The sequence below is a fragment of the Garra rufa genome, chromosome 19 (genome assembly GCF_049309525.1).
Source record: "Garra rufa chromosome 19, GarRuf1.0, whole genome shotgun sequence".
In the NCBI taxonomy this organism is placed as follows: Eukaryota; Metazoa; Chordata; class Actinopteri; order Cypriniformes; family Cyprinidae; genus Garra; species Garra rufa.
This window is the reverse complement of record NC_133379.1, coordinates 13,305,813-13,324,327: the sequence shown is the minus strand read 5'-3', so window position 1 is coordinate 13,324,327 and position 18,515 is coordinate 13,305,813. Positions and strand designations below refer to the sequence as shown.

The window sequence follows — 18,515 nt, the reverse complement described above, 5'->3', positions numbered from 1 at the left end:
GCAAAGGAGAACGTTAGAATAAATGTATTAATAGAGCTGTTGCAATGATTGTTATCATTATTTTTGTTACTTTTTTATTTTATTTTACAGAAATTATGTCCAAGAGTTGTGTTTACACGCTCAAAGTAAAAACAGAACATTTGTGCTTTTGTAAAATAAAGAAAACGAACAGGATGCATGTTCTGTCATCTCAGTTCTTGGCTTCCTTTTCGTGAACTGTTTTTAAATCTGTTAATTATTTAAGTCAGATGTATTTCACATATTTATACCTTTCATATATAGACTATGACTGTATTTTATTTTTATGACAACATTTTTAATGTAACTTAAATTTTCCATCTTGGTGACCTATTTTTGACCCAGGGTTTGAAAACCTGTGCCGTAGACTACAGTCCATGCAGAAACTTGTAAACAATGCTCTTATAGTTGTGGCATCACCATTTAGTGGCGTCATTGAATGTTCCGGGAAAATTGAAGTTAGTGTCAGTGTCGATCCGGCAATTATTCATTTACAAATTAAGCACTGCTTATGATGTTATTTATTTATTTTTTTTATCAAAAGTGGTCAAAATTTAGATATAAATGGACATTTTCTACTATTAATTTAGCCTCTGATTTTAATGCTTTGTTGAAGGGGGCGTGTCTGCTGTGAGACTCATTAAAAACACCCACTGCTGTGATTGGCTGGCATTTTTGCATATGAAATGAGCATTACATGTGGAACTCTCTCGGAAATGTTTAACAGTCTCCAAGATGAACTAATGGTGAAAGTGTTGATTAAAGCATTATATTTAGAGCATCAAAGCATCATGTCTCGCATTGAGCTACTTATTGCAACATACTTCGGTGGTTCTGGTACAAATGCAGAAATCAAATCTCTGATAGACTCATTCTGCTTCAGTGATTATAAAGAGAACCATCTTTGATATTTCAGAGAACAAATGGTTTCACATTACTAACAGAAACAGTATGACGTTAATCATTTAGTCACTGGTTTAATTCACTAATGCGTAAACAGCAGTAAACCTCAAAGAACATCTGTAAACGAGTTCTTACATAATCACAACTCAAGATAATCATGAAATGCAGTTTCAGATTTTTAAATTATGACAGACATTATTTAGCGTGTTCAGGAGATTCTTTTGATTTTCCATTCATGACCCTTTTTATATTCATAAGGTGCACATACCTCAGCAATTATTTCTCCATTCTCTGCATGGACCTGTGCAATTCCTCCATGCTCTCCAAGGAAGGTAAAGACCTCATAAAGCTGTTCATAAATAAATAGAAAAAGCATATTAGATATTACATAGTGAGGTTTAAAGAGAGAAAATAGCTTTCAATGTTACAATGACATCAAGTAAACTGTATGAACAGTGGAAATCTAGTCTAATTCTGTTTTTAAAGAAAATGAAGGCATTTTTCATCAAATTAGGTAATAGAATAATAAATTCTTCTACATAAAATGCCATGATGGGAAAGTTGTGAACAATTCTGAGGGAACATGACATTACAAAAGTCATTTTTAAGCGTCAGACAGAAATAGAGACAATGAAGGAATTTGTCATTTGTTTATACAATTGATAAATAAATAAATTACCGTGTAATTTCTTTATAGTAATTTCTTGATCTTACCTCACTGTTGCTCATCTGATAGAGGTCTTTAAATGCCATATAGACCTGGAAAGAGTTCACTCCTATTTGGAAAGAGAGAATAAATCATCAACTCTCAACTCATTTTTTTTTTTTTCCATAATGCATTTCTTATTCTTAAACTAGAAAACAAATTGATTGAATGGTTAAAATACAAGTATGGGGCAAAATGTTAAACAATATAAAGTGAGGAATCATGCAAAGTAAGTCCAGAGATGTGGGATAAATTTGGATGTTTACGTTGACTTTTAAAGTCACAGCATTTTTCAATTTAAATCTGATAATAGTAAAAAAAAAGAAAGAAAAAAAAAAAGAAAAGAAAACTGAAACCTACAACTGAAAATAAATGTCACTATTAACACTGCAAAAAATGCTTTTCTTGCTTAGATTTTTTGTCTTGTTTCCAGAAATAGCTCAAATGACTATAAATAACTTGTCAAATCACAACACATTCCCTCTAGGATATCGCACAGGGTTTTTTAGTAACTGAACCATTTTTTGAACAACACAGAATTTTTTTTTTCATCTTGATGCTGAAACTCTTTCATCAAGGGCTTACAGTTTTTTAAAAATGCTCACACACATATCTTTAGACCCAGTCTGCAAAACACCAGACTCCATACAATTGCTTATAAATCTCTCATGATACTATATTATCACCTAATATTGGATTCAATCTTTTCGTCAACTTGTTTTCTTTCATTTAGGACTGGTTTTGTGTTTCTGTTTGCATCTGAGTAGGCCTCATTTATCTGAGAGTAGGTACCTCGTTTTTTGTGTGAAAAAAAATGTTTTTTTATTAATAATTTTCACAATATTAAACAAAAAATATAAAAATTTGCACTGTTCATCACACTAGTATGCTTAAATGTTTAATCAGGAAGTTTGCTTTTAAATGCTTTTATTTTGTACAAAATTGCAAAAAGTCACACTTGTGGTGTTCCCGGGTCAAATATGACCGGAATTCCAAACAATTGCTTATAAATCTATCATTATGCTTTATTATTACCAAATATTGTATTCAATCTTTTTGTCAACTTTTTTTTTTTTTTCATTTTTTTTTTTCATTAAGGACTGGTTCCCTTTTTTGAGGGAAAAAAGCTTTTTTTATGAATAATTTTCAATATGTGACCCTGGACCACAAAACCAGTCATAAGGTTACATTTAACAAAACTGAGATTTATACATCATGTGAAAGCTCAATAAATAAGCTTTCTATTGATATATGGTTTGTTAGGATAGGACAATATTTGACTGAGATACATCTATTTGAAATCAGAAATCTGAGGATGCAAAAAAATCAAAAAGACTGAGAAAATCACCTTTAAAGTTGTCCAAATTAGGTTCTTAACAATGCATATTACTAATCAAAAATTACATTTTGATATGTTTACAGTAGGAATTTTACAAAAAATCTTCATGGAACATGAACTTTACTTAATTTCTTAATGATTTTTGGCATAAAAGAAAAATCAATAATTTTGACCCATGCAATGTATTTTTGGCTATTGCTACAAATATACCCCAGCGACTTAAGACTGGTTTTGTGGTCCAGGGTCACATATGAGCTAAAACATTATTAAAATTTGCCTTGTTTCTCACATTAGTGTGCTTTAATGTTTAATCAGAAAGTTTGCTTTTAACCAATTATATTTTGTACAAAATCACACTTGTCAAAAATGGCCCTTGTCAAAAAGGAGTCATAGTTTCAGAAATTGTGTACCATAATAGTAAAAGACCTCCCACCTTTTTCCTTAATGAGACTCTCGACCTCCTGTTTGACACTGTCGTTCCAGTGGGTGATGTCCACATGCAGTGAGTAATCACAGCACGCTTTCTCGTCCGCCCATTCACGCCAGCGGTCGAAAGCTTCCACCAAACTAGAGCCAGGCTCTGGGATCACATGATCCACTGCAGGAGACACAAGACAGACACAGACAGGAGGGTTACACTCTTATTTGACAGCGCAGCTTGTATTTCAGTAAATCACTTAATAAAATGTGTATTGTTGGAGATAAAGTTTGTCTGAATCACCTGGGAAGGTTATTTTTCATAGGAGCAAGTAATTGTGGTTATGCATACCAACTGGAACAAAGTAAACCAATCTAAGCCAGATTCTGCAGAGATTCAGTGAGGAGTCTCTTAGTATTTTCACTGCTTCTTCATTGTCTAAATATTATCTACATGTATGATCTACCATAACACTTCCTCTGGGAACAAAGGGACATATACAGCTGTTTTTTTACTCACTATTAATCACTGTTAGCGGTCCCTGTTAAACACAGCATTCCCTGTACAACAAGCCACTCTTATATCCCAGCTGTTGTCACTTTTTCTTCATGATTTGTAGCTTGTGGCTTGTTTCCACGCCACTAGAATTTCACCGTGGGCCGCATACAGAAGCTTTGTGTGGTCCGCCGGAAGTCTACTATTGTTGTCAATGTTTATCCCTATTCATTAACACACACACTTTTCCATGTATGTGGGGCATAGAGCTTCAATGCAAAAAGTTAATCTGCAACCAGTGTTAATTCTGACAGCTAATTTTGATTTGGTCTTTTCTCTAAAATGACCAGACTCAATGTACAGGTTTGATATTAAGGTTTTATCATGATAGACACAGATTTAACTGCTGTGACATGCAACATGCCTTTATATTAAAATTAAATGAAACCACTTTTCATGAAGAAACAAGAACTAGTCTTCTTTTCAGTTAAATACCAATGGTTATTTAGGCTGATAATGCATACAGCAACTTGTTTACAATATTCTTCATTCTTTCAAACAGACATATTTATATAAATAAATTTAGATTCATCTTTATTAGGGCTACTAAAGTGACTCAGTCAAAATCAGTGAGTAATTTTCACTTTTTTGTTGCTTGCTTAACATCAATGCCACAGACAATAGCAACTAAATTAGGCTGCTGTCCCTTTAAAACCGAACGCAAACATCTGATATTCTCCCAAGACGTGACTGAGTGTGTTTACGTGAATACTTGTTAAAACGGACAATTCAACATTTTGTGTGTATTTCTCCCTTCATGAAATGTAAGAGAGTAGGCTACTGCTTCGGTGTCTGCACTTGTAAACCAGAATTCATAAAGTTCTCTTTTGCATCGTAAAATTTATCAATATGTCTGCTCTTCTTTTACTCCCAGATATTGACATTTCTGGACTTTTACAAGAAGTGCGGCAAATGCTTACATCCCTCTGGATAGATAAGTACAAGTTTACGCATCTAACCTCATAATCATGCAGCAGATTTGTTCTAAATGAATCATTTTCATATTTTTTCGTTTCGTTATCGTCTTGTTATCATCTCGTTTTCGTCTAGTTTTCGTTGGTGAAAAAATGTTGGCGAGAATTATTCTGCAACCGAAACAAACTGAAAAAATTAGTTCGCAGAAAAGAATCAGATTTACCTTTGGACTTAAGTGATGATAATGTTGCATATAATGTTGAGTTTCTTGCACAAACTGATCCTTTCCCTTCATAAGACCTCTATGTACATCAACAGGAGCTACGGGGATTCAATTTGCGTTGCCTGGTATGCTTTTTTTTTACTTTTGACTATCAAAGTCATAGTAGCTGCTGACTTGCATTTTATGAATCATCAAGAACCACAGTTTCAGCTAAAAATCTTCTTTACTCTTCTACTGAAGAAAAAAGTAATCTACATTAGGGATGCATGATATTTTCCGGCCAATATTGGAATCGGACGATAAAGGCTTTAAAATGTAAATATCGGCATTGAACCGATATGAAAAAAATATTTCGATAAGATATTCATTGCATCATTCCTAAGCATCATGCAAAGTTTTGCCTAAATGATGATTAGATTCGTAGTTCAGATTGCTGAATTTAATCTGAGAAAGCACGCACAGAATGATGCATTAGCTATGTGACAGAGGAGTTTTAATTCCATAGGGGTGCTGTTGGCCCAATAAAATGTAAATAAAATTTATAACATTTAGATTGTGTTTCTGATTATGATTCCGTTTTGATTTAAAGGTTATAGCTTACATGAATAAAAAAATCACAAACATGACATTTGTAAATTAAATCATTTAAATATACTGATTTATTCGTTAATGTGTATTATACACATGCATTGTGAAAAAATGTATACAAATTATGAATTTTAACAACTATTCTGCTTCAGAGCAAATGGTAAGTCTTAAAATAAAATGTTAAGGTTTTTTTTTTAATGCAGCAATTGATATATAGTTTCAATGTACACTATAAAAGAACTTCATTTTTGTTTATTTAATTATCAAATAAGCTAACAAATAAGTTCTTGTTAAAAAATAACCAAAATAAAAAAATTATTTGCTTATAATTTCTGTACAGGAGAGACTTGGTGTTGTTTCCAAACATAAGGAAATATATCGGTATTTACATCAGCTATCGGCCAAAATGAGTTGAAAAATATCGGCATATCGGATATCTGCAAAAAAATGCCAATATCATGCATCCCTAATCTACATCTTAGATTGCCTGGGAATGAGTATTAACAGCAAATTAACAGCAAATGTTCATTCTGGGTGAACCACCCACTTTCAGTCCACTAAATATGGCAATCCTCCACAGATCTTACCGATCATAGTGGTTCCTCCAGCGAGAGCAGCCTTGGTGCCCTGGGTGAAATCATCCACAGTGGTCGTACCCCTGAAGGGCATCTGTAAGTGGGTGTGGATGTCAATTCCTCCAGGAATCACCATCTTCCCATTGGCCTCAATGGTTTTCACCCCTCCTGGGACTATCAAGTTGTCTCCAATTTGCCTTCAAATTGACAGAAGATGGTAATTCAGAAAGACTGTTTTAATTACACTTTGATGAGGAAATTACTATTTTTTATAACTATTTTTAATTTGCAGTTAGAAATGTCAAGGTGGTATAACAGTTCTCAGATCATAATGAAGAATTGGCTGAATTCTTGGAAAAATAACTGAGAAAACATTATCATGAGAATAAAATTAACATTTTCTGAATAACTGAACATCTTTGGTCTGTAGATGCCTGTAGACCCTCATGATTTTTAGTAATGTTCAGAATATTACAAATAGGCTGTCAAATGGCATAATCAAAAGAAAATGTAGCCATGTTTTATTGAAAAATAAATATTCATAACTATACATTTTTTCATTAAGATTCATAATGTTTACTTACAACTAAATACTTGTTTTATTGTTTTTTTAAATGATTTTAAAATGTAACATTAGTCTTTTTAATTCCTCATTACAAGTTTTTACTGTCTTTATCCTGAAGGTATTTACAGAGGGATTTGTTTATATATAATTTGCTGGACCTCATACAACAATTTATCCCCTCAAAAATGAAAAAAAAAAACATTGTTTTCTGTCTGTGCTATTTTTTTTATGAATTATGGAGAGACAAAATGAGATCCCAAAATCTCTCTGTAAAAACATTATAAACACATATATTTAATGAAAAAAAAAATTTCATTAAATATAAGGCATCATTTGCATATTTAAAACTAACACTATAGAAAACTTAGAAATGTTTACAATTATCAAAGTAATTAATTAACTAGGTAAGTAAAGTGATAACTATTAGTTACTTTTTTTACCCTATTAACCTGCAGTGTCTCACCTTAGTCATATAGTTATCAATGTTAAAAAATATGGGTATGGCTTTAATTTCAATTAGCAACATGAATCTGGACTTATATCCAATATAGCTGTACTGTGCATGTGAATGCAGCTTACTTGATGACTCCATCCTCCATATAGATGTCTGCATAGAAAGACTGGTCATCGTTCACAATCCGACCTCCTTTAATCAGGAGCCTTTCACTCTGAGAAAACATGAGAGAAAGAGACAATCAGAATATTTAGACCGTTTTCATGTTCATTTGCAAAATGGTAAATAGTTGCATGTGCAATCATTGCTAAAAGATCGCTTTTTCTAGCAAACTATTTACTTTAGAAACATTTTTGAGAATTTAAGGGCTGCATGCAAACAGACATCATTAGATTTAAGGCTCCAACAACTGGTGAATCATTCAAATTAATAGCTAAATAATCGCCAGCAGATTTTATTATCAATTACTCAGAAGAACCTCTGTCAGAGACGTGCCAGTGGACATAGTAATGTGATAAAACATGCAATGTTATACAATGAACACGGAGAATTAAAAACACATTGCATAAAAATCAATACAGCAGGAACCCTGAGTGCAACTTTAAATCATAAATGATTGAGCTCATATGGATCTGTGGTCGATCTGTCTGGGGAATCATGAATCACACGATGCAATAATGCTGTTTCACTGTCTCCACTGGATGAAGCAGTTCATATAAAGCTGGAAATGTAGTATAGTATGTCCACCATATGCTGTATTGCAAATCTCAACTGCTTGGTCGTATGGATTGTTGCAAAATTATACTATCGTCCAGTTCTAATCTGCTAAATGCAACTATAAAATGTGAAGTTATTAAGAAAGTATAAACATTTAGATCATGATAAAGCTGCTTTAAAATGGTGTGTATTGTGAAAAGTGCTATATAAATACATCTGATTTGACTTGACTTCAAAAAAGGCACAGACTTTTACATTTCTATAGCAACAAAAACCCACTGCAGGCAGTTTTTTTCATGCATCTGTCAAGTTTGAGATTTTGGGTTTTTTGATTTTTCATAAAGTGTTTTTTTTTTTTCAGACTAGTGAAAAGAAAAACCCAAAAGATATTGATATCTATTTGTGTCAATAGATTTCAATTACAATGCATATTTTTAAATGCCGTTTTCTGCCTGTTCTAAGTATTTTCTGAATTATGGAGCGACAAAATGAGATACACAAAATTCCTTCCTTGACTAATATGTCGAAAAAATTAAACAAGAATTTTGAAACTGACTTTACCCAGTGTTAGGATTTTTGTACTAGACATTTATGCATTTTGCACATATTTCATTAAACAATGCCTCATTTGCATATTAAAACCTAACATTTTAGGAATCTTGTAATACAAAAAAAATTTGCAATTATCAATGTAATCTATCAACTAGCTAAGTAAAGTGATAACTATTAGCTATTTTTTTTTTTTTTTTTTTTACCCTATTCACCTGCAGTGTCTCGCCTTCAAAACGTAACATTACCAAAACGTTCAAATCTGAGCAACTAAGCAAATTTAAAGTCCAGTCACATTGTGAGCTTTGCTGCTGTAGCTCCATCCATCACTTCAGCTTAGGGTCAAAATCACCCGAGTGACATTTTTCTGAATAATCAGTTCATGAACAGCATGTCACCGGTGTCCCTTCAGAACTCAAAAGACAACGTAAGCTTGAACAGGGAACAGTCTAATCATTATTTTGACCAAGATACCTTGACAGGAGCCATTTTGTGTCTTGAAACCAACAAGAAAGCACTTCAAAACATTAAAGAGTGCACTCTTTGCAGATACAAAATGCCACATCTATTCATTCAGATAAGTCCGAACTGGTGCATGAAGCCCCTGTAACATTAAATCTAATGAGCATGATCCTCTCATGCATGATTCATTTTAATGTGAGGACTATGTTATGAGCAACAACAAAGAGATATCCGACAACATTCTGGGACAAGAAACCGAAGGATTTCGGCAGGATGCTGACCAAGCTAAATGTGTAGAAAGTGTATGGACTGTAAGGGACAGACGGTTAGACGAATGCCAGAGTCCAATCTGAGCCGTGCACACAAACAGTGCTGTCATTTGTTAAGTGTGTATAGGGAGCGGGGGAGACACAGCCAAAGAACGCCGAGCCAAAGGACATTAAGGCGTGGAGCATTAGCCATGCTTGTGCGGGATTGAAGAAAACCTCTCTGTATGCATCCAGCGCTGCAGCCTTGTTGCCTGGTGACCAAAATATTTACCATCCGCTCATGAGAGTTTCTTCTTTTTCTGCCAGCATAGCAGTCAAAACACTGGAGCTCACCCATCGACATGATGACCAACCTCTATTACACTTCAACACATCCACCCTGTCCTGCTGAGTTATATGGGATGTTAAAGTCAGGGGCGTAAACTCCTAGTTTTATTTGAAGGGGACACTAATTACAGTTCTTCCTGATAGTCTAGTGGTGTCAGTTTATACTGTACATAGGGACTGGCTTCAAATCATGTATATTTTTATAATGAACCAAGCAAAATAGCAACCAAATTCGATTGCCATCGTCCTGCTTTGCTTTATGGAAAACAACTACTAAAAAACAAACTTCCAATCCCAAATGAAATATATAGCTACAAGCAGCAATTACGGGGGCCAAGTGCTAGGCAAGGGAAGCATCGGAACAAGTGCAGCAATTAATAATTAAAGCTACTTTAAGGTGATTTTAGTCAAAATTGGTGAAAAATCATAAAAACAACTACTAGTAATACAATTAATCGGTTATCACTTTTGACCACAAGGTGGCACTGTCTCAAAACATTTTGAATACTTTCAGGTCATGGTCTCCATGGTACAAAGTTTTGTAATAGTTCACCAATGCATTGGTAAAAATGTAGCATTTTCTATCATACTACTCTATTGTAGTCAATGGCAATTTCATGTTTTGTTCAATTATAGCGCAACCATGAGGCACAATGCCACTAAATTTGTTTGTGTGTCAAATTTGGTAAAAATATCTCAATTTGTTTTGGAGTTATAGACATTTTTCTACATGAGAAGAGAACAAATGACCAACAGCAACTTTGTTTGCATTTTTTTGCCACTTACTATCAAAATTTTGGCATGTAGCTGGCATGCTATGTTTCTGAATTTCCTACGGTGGTTTCGTGGCGATAGGAATAATGGTTTTTAAGATATTGGCAAATGTTTTTTTAAGCACTAAAATGCAACGTTGCTCAAACCATAAGGCAAAACCTGGCATGTTTGGTATCGATGGACTCGTCAAGGATTCAAGAGTCTAAAAAGGTGGCTCCCTTGAAAATAACTCGACCACACCCAAAGTTATAAGCATGTGATTATTTGGTTTTACCACTAGGCGGTGCTGGCTCGAAACTTCCCACATGAGAATTTTTCCCAGATGACCCATACCAAGTTTAGTAATGCTACGTCAATGCGTTTGTAAAAGATAATATTTTACTACAAAATTCAAAATGGCAGATGAACATATGGGAATTGGGTATCATTCGACTCTAAAGAGACCAGTTTTGTGATTTTTGGCTAAACCATTCAGAAGTTCTAAGCTAAAATAGCCATTTTTCATATCTCCTGACCACTAGGTGGCACTGCGCCAAAGCTGTGCAGGTATCCTCAGGTCATGCTTGTTAACACACACCAAGTTTGGTCTCAATACACCAAACCATTGCGGAGATATAGCCTCACATTAATTAGAGCGTGCTTTTCATAGAATTTATTTGCACGTTTTTCGAGAACGGTTTGACTAATCAACTTGAATTCCATGCCTTTTTGCCTCCATGGTCTGAAGATGAGCCAATTTTGGTGAAAATCAGACAAACCATCTAGGACGAGTTCGAAAAAGTAGGTTTTTATGAACTATTAAAAATAGCAAAAAAAAAAAAAAACGTTACAATTTTTTGTAAAAGTATTTTGATTCTGTGCCTTACGGTTCAAAAGTTATTAGCATAAACATAAGTGACACTTTGGACAAGTGGTGGCGCTAGAGAGTTTGAGTTAGAGACTCCCAATTTGCTATGGTTGATGTTGACACTGTCTTCTATCAGTGTGCCAAATTTCACAACTTTCCCGCAAGCGATTCTATGAGCTGCCATAGACTCAAAACGGATACAATAGCTATTATTATTTATAATAAAACTTCATTTTTTCTTTGTAATAATTACTGTGGTTTCTTCTAGAACACACATTATTAATGCCTTTACTGTTGCTATTACAGATTATAACGAATAGCCTACGTTGATTTGGTCTTCCATGTCTTATGCAAGCCTCAACAGTACCTTATTTCTGCGATTGGAGGCTAATCATTTCCACAAATTTAAATGAACATAGTACATTTCTCATTACATGCATAAAGTTCTTTGCTTGTGTTTTGTTGTTAAATTAATATTTCGTACAATTCTGGATTAATTCTTTCAACTACTTGACATATTTTGGGTTCAAAACAGCGAAATTCACTAAAAGGCTTTTGGAAGTTGCATTTAAAATCTATTCTCATAACAGCTTTTTCCATTGGAGTGCCACAATATTAGAAATATGTGATAATATGTGACCCTGAACCACAAAACCAGTCATAAGTAGCATGGGTATATTTTTGGCAATATCCAAAAATACATTGTATGAGTCAATATTTAAAAAAAATATATTTTTCTCATTAAGATATTAAGTAAAGATCATGTTCCATGAAGATATTCTGTACATTTTCTACCGTAAATAAATATATCAAAAAATTTCTGATTAGTAATATGCAATGCTAAGAAGCAACTTTAAAAGTGATATTCTCAATTTTTGCACCCTCAGATTCCAGATTTTCAAATAGAAGTATCTCAGCCAAATATTGTCTTATACAACAATGGAAAGCATTTAGGAAATGTATAAATCTCAAAATCAAAAAAAATTATGAGTTTTTTGTGGTCCAGGGTCACATATAAATGTCTTTTAAATTTCATTTAAATACTAAAGTAATATACTATAGTACTCATGTAGCGCCATAGTATATATTAATGTATTATCTGGCACTGCACTATGATGGAGTCAGCATCCGTGGCAATAATTTTCATTTGTCAAGCAGCCTTTTTAGTAATGCACTTAAAGTGCATGGCTAGTTTACTGAACAAAGCATTACACTGGAATAAATGGCACTGCTTTAAAAGTACAGGCACTAAGTAACACTAAATTATATACTAAGTCCAATATTACTAGCAGTATTCTGCAAATAAATGTAATGTCTTCAATATCGGACAGCTGCCGGTTGTTTAAAATCAGCCAATGAGAACACAATCAGACCTCATTATTTCCTGTCAATCAAAAGGGGGCGGGCAAACTCGTAATAGGCTCTGATTGGTGACCCTAGAGCACAAAACCAGTCTTAAGTAGCATGGGTATATTTGTATCAATAGCCAACAATACATTGTATGGGTCAAAATGATAGAATTTTATTTAATGGCAAAAATCATTAGGATATCAATTAAAGATCATGTTCCATTATGATTTCCTATTGTAAATATTTCAAAATTAGTAATATGCATTGCTAAGAGCTTCATTTGGACCACTTTAACGGTGATTTTTTTTCAATATTTAGATTTATTTGCACCCTCAGATTGCAGATTTTCAAATAGTTGCATCTCAGACAAATATTGTCCTGTTCTAACAATACATCCCTCAATGGAAAGCTTTTTTAGCAATTTAAAAACCCATTATGGCTGGCTTGTGGTCTAGGGTCACATTTGTGTTTTTGATTGGTTACAGTGTTTAGAGTAAACAACAACATCAATCACATTTAAATAATATATATAATATTTCATATATAACATATAGTAAGTTCAAACATAAGAGGTGCACATCTGCTTTTAAACCCTCTGGCGTCCTCACAGTCTTCGTGCAAACGCGATTTTTGGATAGTTTTTACAAACAGGGCTGGGAGACCAGACTAAATAACTAAATGATCGCCTGTGGTAAGCGACAGCAGAGAATTGTGCATCCAGACAGGTCTGCAGGCCTGATGCTAATGTGCAGAGATAGATGGCTCTTTTGGGTAGGTCAGTGCTGAACAATAATATTGATGTCCAGAGCATCTGACAGCAGCGTCAGTCAGAGAAAGAGAAAACCACACCTCATCTCTCCAGCAGCACACACAAGAGAAACGCTCACATTAAGACTGATTTAAATATGCTAATCTCATGCGCGCTTATTAAACATTTTCGCCACCTTGGAGACGTCTTTTCAAAATGACAAAAGGAAAGAGCGAATAGCAGACAATGAGAAATCCGTGCAATGCTTGTGCGACTGGACTACGCAGTCTAACAGCATCAGCACCATGAGGATCTGATTCTGAGACAAAGAACATCACTGTAAAAACCGCAAGACTCTATTGGAAATGAGTAAAAAATCTCTCCAAAGCTCATGCATATGTAATCAGGCTTTACAAATATCAGTTTACAATCAGCATGAGGCTATTGTGAGCTGTTGTATGTTTGTAGTATGTAGTAGGCTCAGTTATGGGCGTGATTTTCTTGCTGCAGTACACCGGCTCACACTCAACCCAACATTTTCATTTCCTCCCTACAATATTCCCTACAATCAATGTAGCAATAAAAACACACATATATATAAAAACACAATTATTTAGGTACTTTATTGCACTTTGAATAAATGGCATTTATAAAATTGCAATCAGCCCCAATTCCTGAGCTACTGAGTGTCTGACACGCCTGCAGCCTGACATTTAATCCTGCTACAGCTTTTGTTGCAATCGTTCAGATCAAAGCCACTCTGAAAGAAAATATGCATTCCAATATGAATATAAATGCATGGACTTACAGTGATCTTTGGGATATTCTTTTTGCCTTGGTACGACATGGTTTGTTCTCGGTTGATGCAGATGTCTTTATTCTGTTCTTTTGCTGATGTTAGTGGTTGCGCACACTAGACTTGATTGTCTGCTTTACTGGGCTCCTCCCTCCATGTCCTGCCGCGAGTGATTTCAACCACCAGGCGGCGCCAAACATCAGCCCGAATCATTTAGCCGAACGGATCTTGACACTGAATCGGTTCATTGAATCATATTTACGATTTTAATAAACGCTCATTATATTCTATTTTTAAGTCATTGGAATATATTTGAGCCATCTCTTATCATCTTATACTGATACATAAGGTCAGTAAAAACTAATGAGAAAAGCTCACTGAGAACCACAAACTTAAGTAAAATGAGATTAATTTTGTAATAATTGCATCCTTTTACCCTTAACAGTAAAGTAATAGGCTAATAATAATAACAACTAACCCCACTTCCTTCTACCCCCAAACTCCTTTTTTATGCTGAGAATGATGTAGAGCCGGTTTCACTTCAAAGAACCGACTCCTAAGAATCATTTGTTGATGAATCGGATGTCCATTGCTTGCACGTTAACGCTTGGTGTCAAACAAATAAATAGTTTTTTGTTTTCAGAAAAAAACAAGTTAAAATTAAGTGAGTTTTTGCTTAAAACAAGCAAAATAATCTGCCATTGGGGTAGGCCAAAAAAAATCTAATTTCAAACAGAAAACAAGATCATTTTTACACATCTAGAAAATCCTTCTTGATTTAAGCATTTTTATATATTTTGACTGGAAACAAGACAAAAAACCCTAAGTTAGAAAAACATTTTTCACAGTGTAACATTTATATTATTCGAAATTAGTAGAATTTAAGAAATATTTACTGGCATTAACTTAAGTACATCTATATATGTATTTTCATAATTTCAACACATTAAAGTCAAATATGGTTGAAGTTTACAGTCAAATGCACTGAAAAGCATTTATGGCAAACTAAAATTTACTTTAATGTCATTTCGTGATTTAAATATTTCTAAGTAAATGCTTTTCTTTCTTAGATTTTTTTTGTCTTGTTTCCAGCCAAAATATCTAAACATTCTTAAATCAAGAAGGATTTTCTAGACGAGTAAAAAAATATTGTCTTGTTTAAAAAAAAAAAAGAAAAAGTAAAAATTAAGTGCATTTTAAACAATTTAAAACAATTTTCCAACAGGGTAAGAAAAATAATCTTGTTTTCTGTTTGAAATAAGAATTTTTTTCTTACCCCATTGGCAGATTATTTAGCTTGTTCTAAGCAAAAGCTCAGTTCATTTTGACTTGAGAAAATGATTTTTACTTGTCTAGAAAATCCTTCTTGATTTAAGAATTTTTAGATATTTTGGCTGGAAACAAGATGAAACATCTAAGTAAGAAAAGCATTTTTTGCAGTGTTGTAACAATGAAGTTGCAGCTTAATACATAATACAGTTAATAATCAAAATTACTTTAAGTGTGCTTTGATATGTTCGTCAAATCATCAAGTGTACATCTTTCAAAACGCAACAAAAGATCATAAAAACATAATCATTTAAAATTTAACTTAAATCAAAACTTAAATTTTGACAGTATTACTTTAAGTGTTTAAAAGTGTGTTTAAAAACATTTATTTCATTAATATTATTATATTATCTACATGTACAGTTAAGGTGAACTACAATTAAACACTTCACGGGAAGTTATTCAAATAAGTCTCACAATCTCAAAGGCTAGCTATCTGTCTGTCTTTAAGACTGAATGTTGCTCCAGTTTCTCGAGTGTGTTTATAGAGCAGATGAAGAGAAAGAACGCTGTCTAGTAACTGGGAAAATGCATGTTTACCAGTGAGCAAAGACTTTCGTAATCGAGGACTAGACAGCGAGCGTGACGGTGATGATGAACAAAAGAGGAGTGTGGTCCGGAGAACAGCTGCTGAGCTCCACCCTGCCATGTGTCTCTTTGTCTAAGCAGAGCCCACCCCCTCCACACACACACACACACACACACATATATATATATATGCACACACAAACATATGCACACACACACACACACACACACACACACACACACACACACACACATGCACACACACATATATGCACACACACACACACACACACACACACACACACACACACACACACACACACACACATGCACACACACATATATGCACACACACACACACACACACACACACACATGTTGGGTTTACATGTTTTATGGGGACATTCCATAGGCGTAATGGTTTTTATACTGTACAAACCGTACTTTCTATCGCCCTAACCCTACCCTACACCTAAACCTAGCCCTCACAGGAGATTGTGCACACTTTTACTTCATCAAAAAAACTCATTGTGCATGATTTATAAGCATGTTTCCTCATGGGGACCTGAGAAATGTCCCCACAAGGTCAAAATCTACTGGTATTCCTATCCTTGTGGGGATATTTGGTCCCCATAACGTGATGAATACCAGGTACACACATACACACACACACACACACACACATACACACACACACACACACACACACACACACACACACACACACACACACACACACACACACACACAGATATACAAACACACACACACACACACACACACACACACACACAGATATACAAACACATACACACACACACACACACACACACACACACACACACAGATATACAAACACACACACACACACACACACACACACACACACACACACACACACACACACACACACACACACACACACATATATATGTATGCACACACAAACATATGCACACACAAACATATGCACACACACACACACACACACACACACACACATCCACAAGATTGCACACAAAGTATTTCACAATATAAGTGAGGACATTTGGCCCTCTCAAGCATAGTCAAAACAAGCACACCCACATTTCTATTGCATTTGTCTCATTCCAGATCAACTACACCTCACATGATTTCTCACATCAGACATCAGAAGTTTAATATGTTAAGCATAATTACTCCCTTCTAAAAAAAAAAGCAATAATGATATGCTAATAGTCAGTGTTGGGGTAATGCATTACAATATTGAGTAACTCCCTAAAAAGTAACTAATTACGTTACTTAGTTACTTTTTATGTAAAGTAATGTGTTAGTGTTGCGTTACTTTTTAAACCTGTGCAGGGCTTGCTTGTTTGTTTTTAATATAAAACGTCTATTTTTGTCAAATGTAAAAGCCGTTTCACAGCAAAAGCCTCAGGCTTAGAGAAAAGTAAACTGACGTCTGTACAGTAGACCGCAGAAGAACAAATGTCAACTCTTCAGCAATAAAACAAAGGAAAACAAATGTTAGATTATCTTGAGCAATTATTGCTTATTGCATGTATTTGTATGTAAACAAATCTAATTTAGAATGTAAACGTATGTAATTTATATTATATATAAATGTAAATATTTTACATATAAATCTAACATATATTTTCTTACTATAAACACACTGGCGCTCAAAAGTTTGGGATCAGTAAGACTTGTAATGTTTTAGACGCATCAAAAATACAGAAAAAACTAAAATAATGGTTTCTATTTTAATATACTTTCAAATGTAATTTATTCCTGTGATGCACTGTAGTGTCTCATGATGCTTCAGAAATCATTCTAATATACTGATTTAATAAAATTGCAACAGTTGTGCTATACCAAATATTTTTTTTGGAACCTGTGATACTTGTTTAAGGATTATTTGATGAATAAAAAGTTAAGAAGAACAGCATTTATTCAAAATATAAATCTTTTTTAACAATGTAAGTCTTTGCGATCACTTTTTATCAATTTAACACATCCTTGCTGAATAAAAGTATTGATTTCTTTCAAAAAAGAAAGAATAAAAATGTACTGACCCCAAACTCTTAAACAGTAGTGTATATATTTAGAAAAGATTTCTATTTTAAATAAATGCTGTTCTTTTTAACTTTTTGTTCATCAAAGAATCCTGAAAAAAATGTATCTCAGGTTCCAAAAACAAATATTAAGCAGCACAACTATTTTCAACCCTGATAATAAATCAGTATATTAGAATGATTTCTGAAGGTTAATTTGATAGTGATTACTGGAGTAATGATCAAATAAATACATTTGATTTTTAATGTATATTAAAATAGAAGAATGTTGTTTTATATCATAATAATACTTCACAATATTATTATTTTTTCTGTATTTTGGATCAAACAAATGCAGCCTTATTAGCATTAGAAACTTATTTAAAATACATTAAAATCTTACTGATCCCAAACTTTTGACCAGCAATGTAAATGTATGTGTGTGTATTTATATATACATAATAAATACACAGTACACAAACTTTTATTTTGAATCGATTAATCACGACTAATCATTTGCATCTCTA

General features: G+C 33.8%; 1 protein-coding gene across 1 annotated transcript in view; it reads right to left on the bottom strand.

Moving 5' to 3' along the window:
• Positions 1 to 14,250, bottom strand: part of dpysl3 (dihydropyrimidinase like 3) — a 53,281-nt gene extending 39,031 nt beyond the window's left edge. The window contains exons 1-6 of the mRNA XM_073823957.1: positions 14,111 to 14,250; positions 7,385 to 7,473; positions 6,253 to 6,437; positions 3,400 to 3,564; positions 1,636 to 1,697; positions 1,190 to 1,270 (exon numbers count right to left, since the gene is read on the bottom strand). Of these exons, the coding sequence (XP_073680058.1) occupies positions 1,190 to 1,270; positions 1,636 to 1,697; positions 3,400 to 3,564; positions 6,253 to 6,437; positions 7,385 to 7,473; positions 14,111 to 14,149 (621 nt within the window). The 5' untranslated portion in view covers positions 14,150 to 14,250. The remainder of the gene's footprint in view (positions 1 to 1,189; positions 1,271 to 1,635; positions 1,698 to 3,399; positions 3,565 to 6,252; positions 6,438 to 7,384; positions 7,474 to 14,110) is intronic.
• Between the last annotated feature and the right edge of the window lie 4,265 nt (positions 14,251 to 18,515).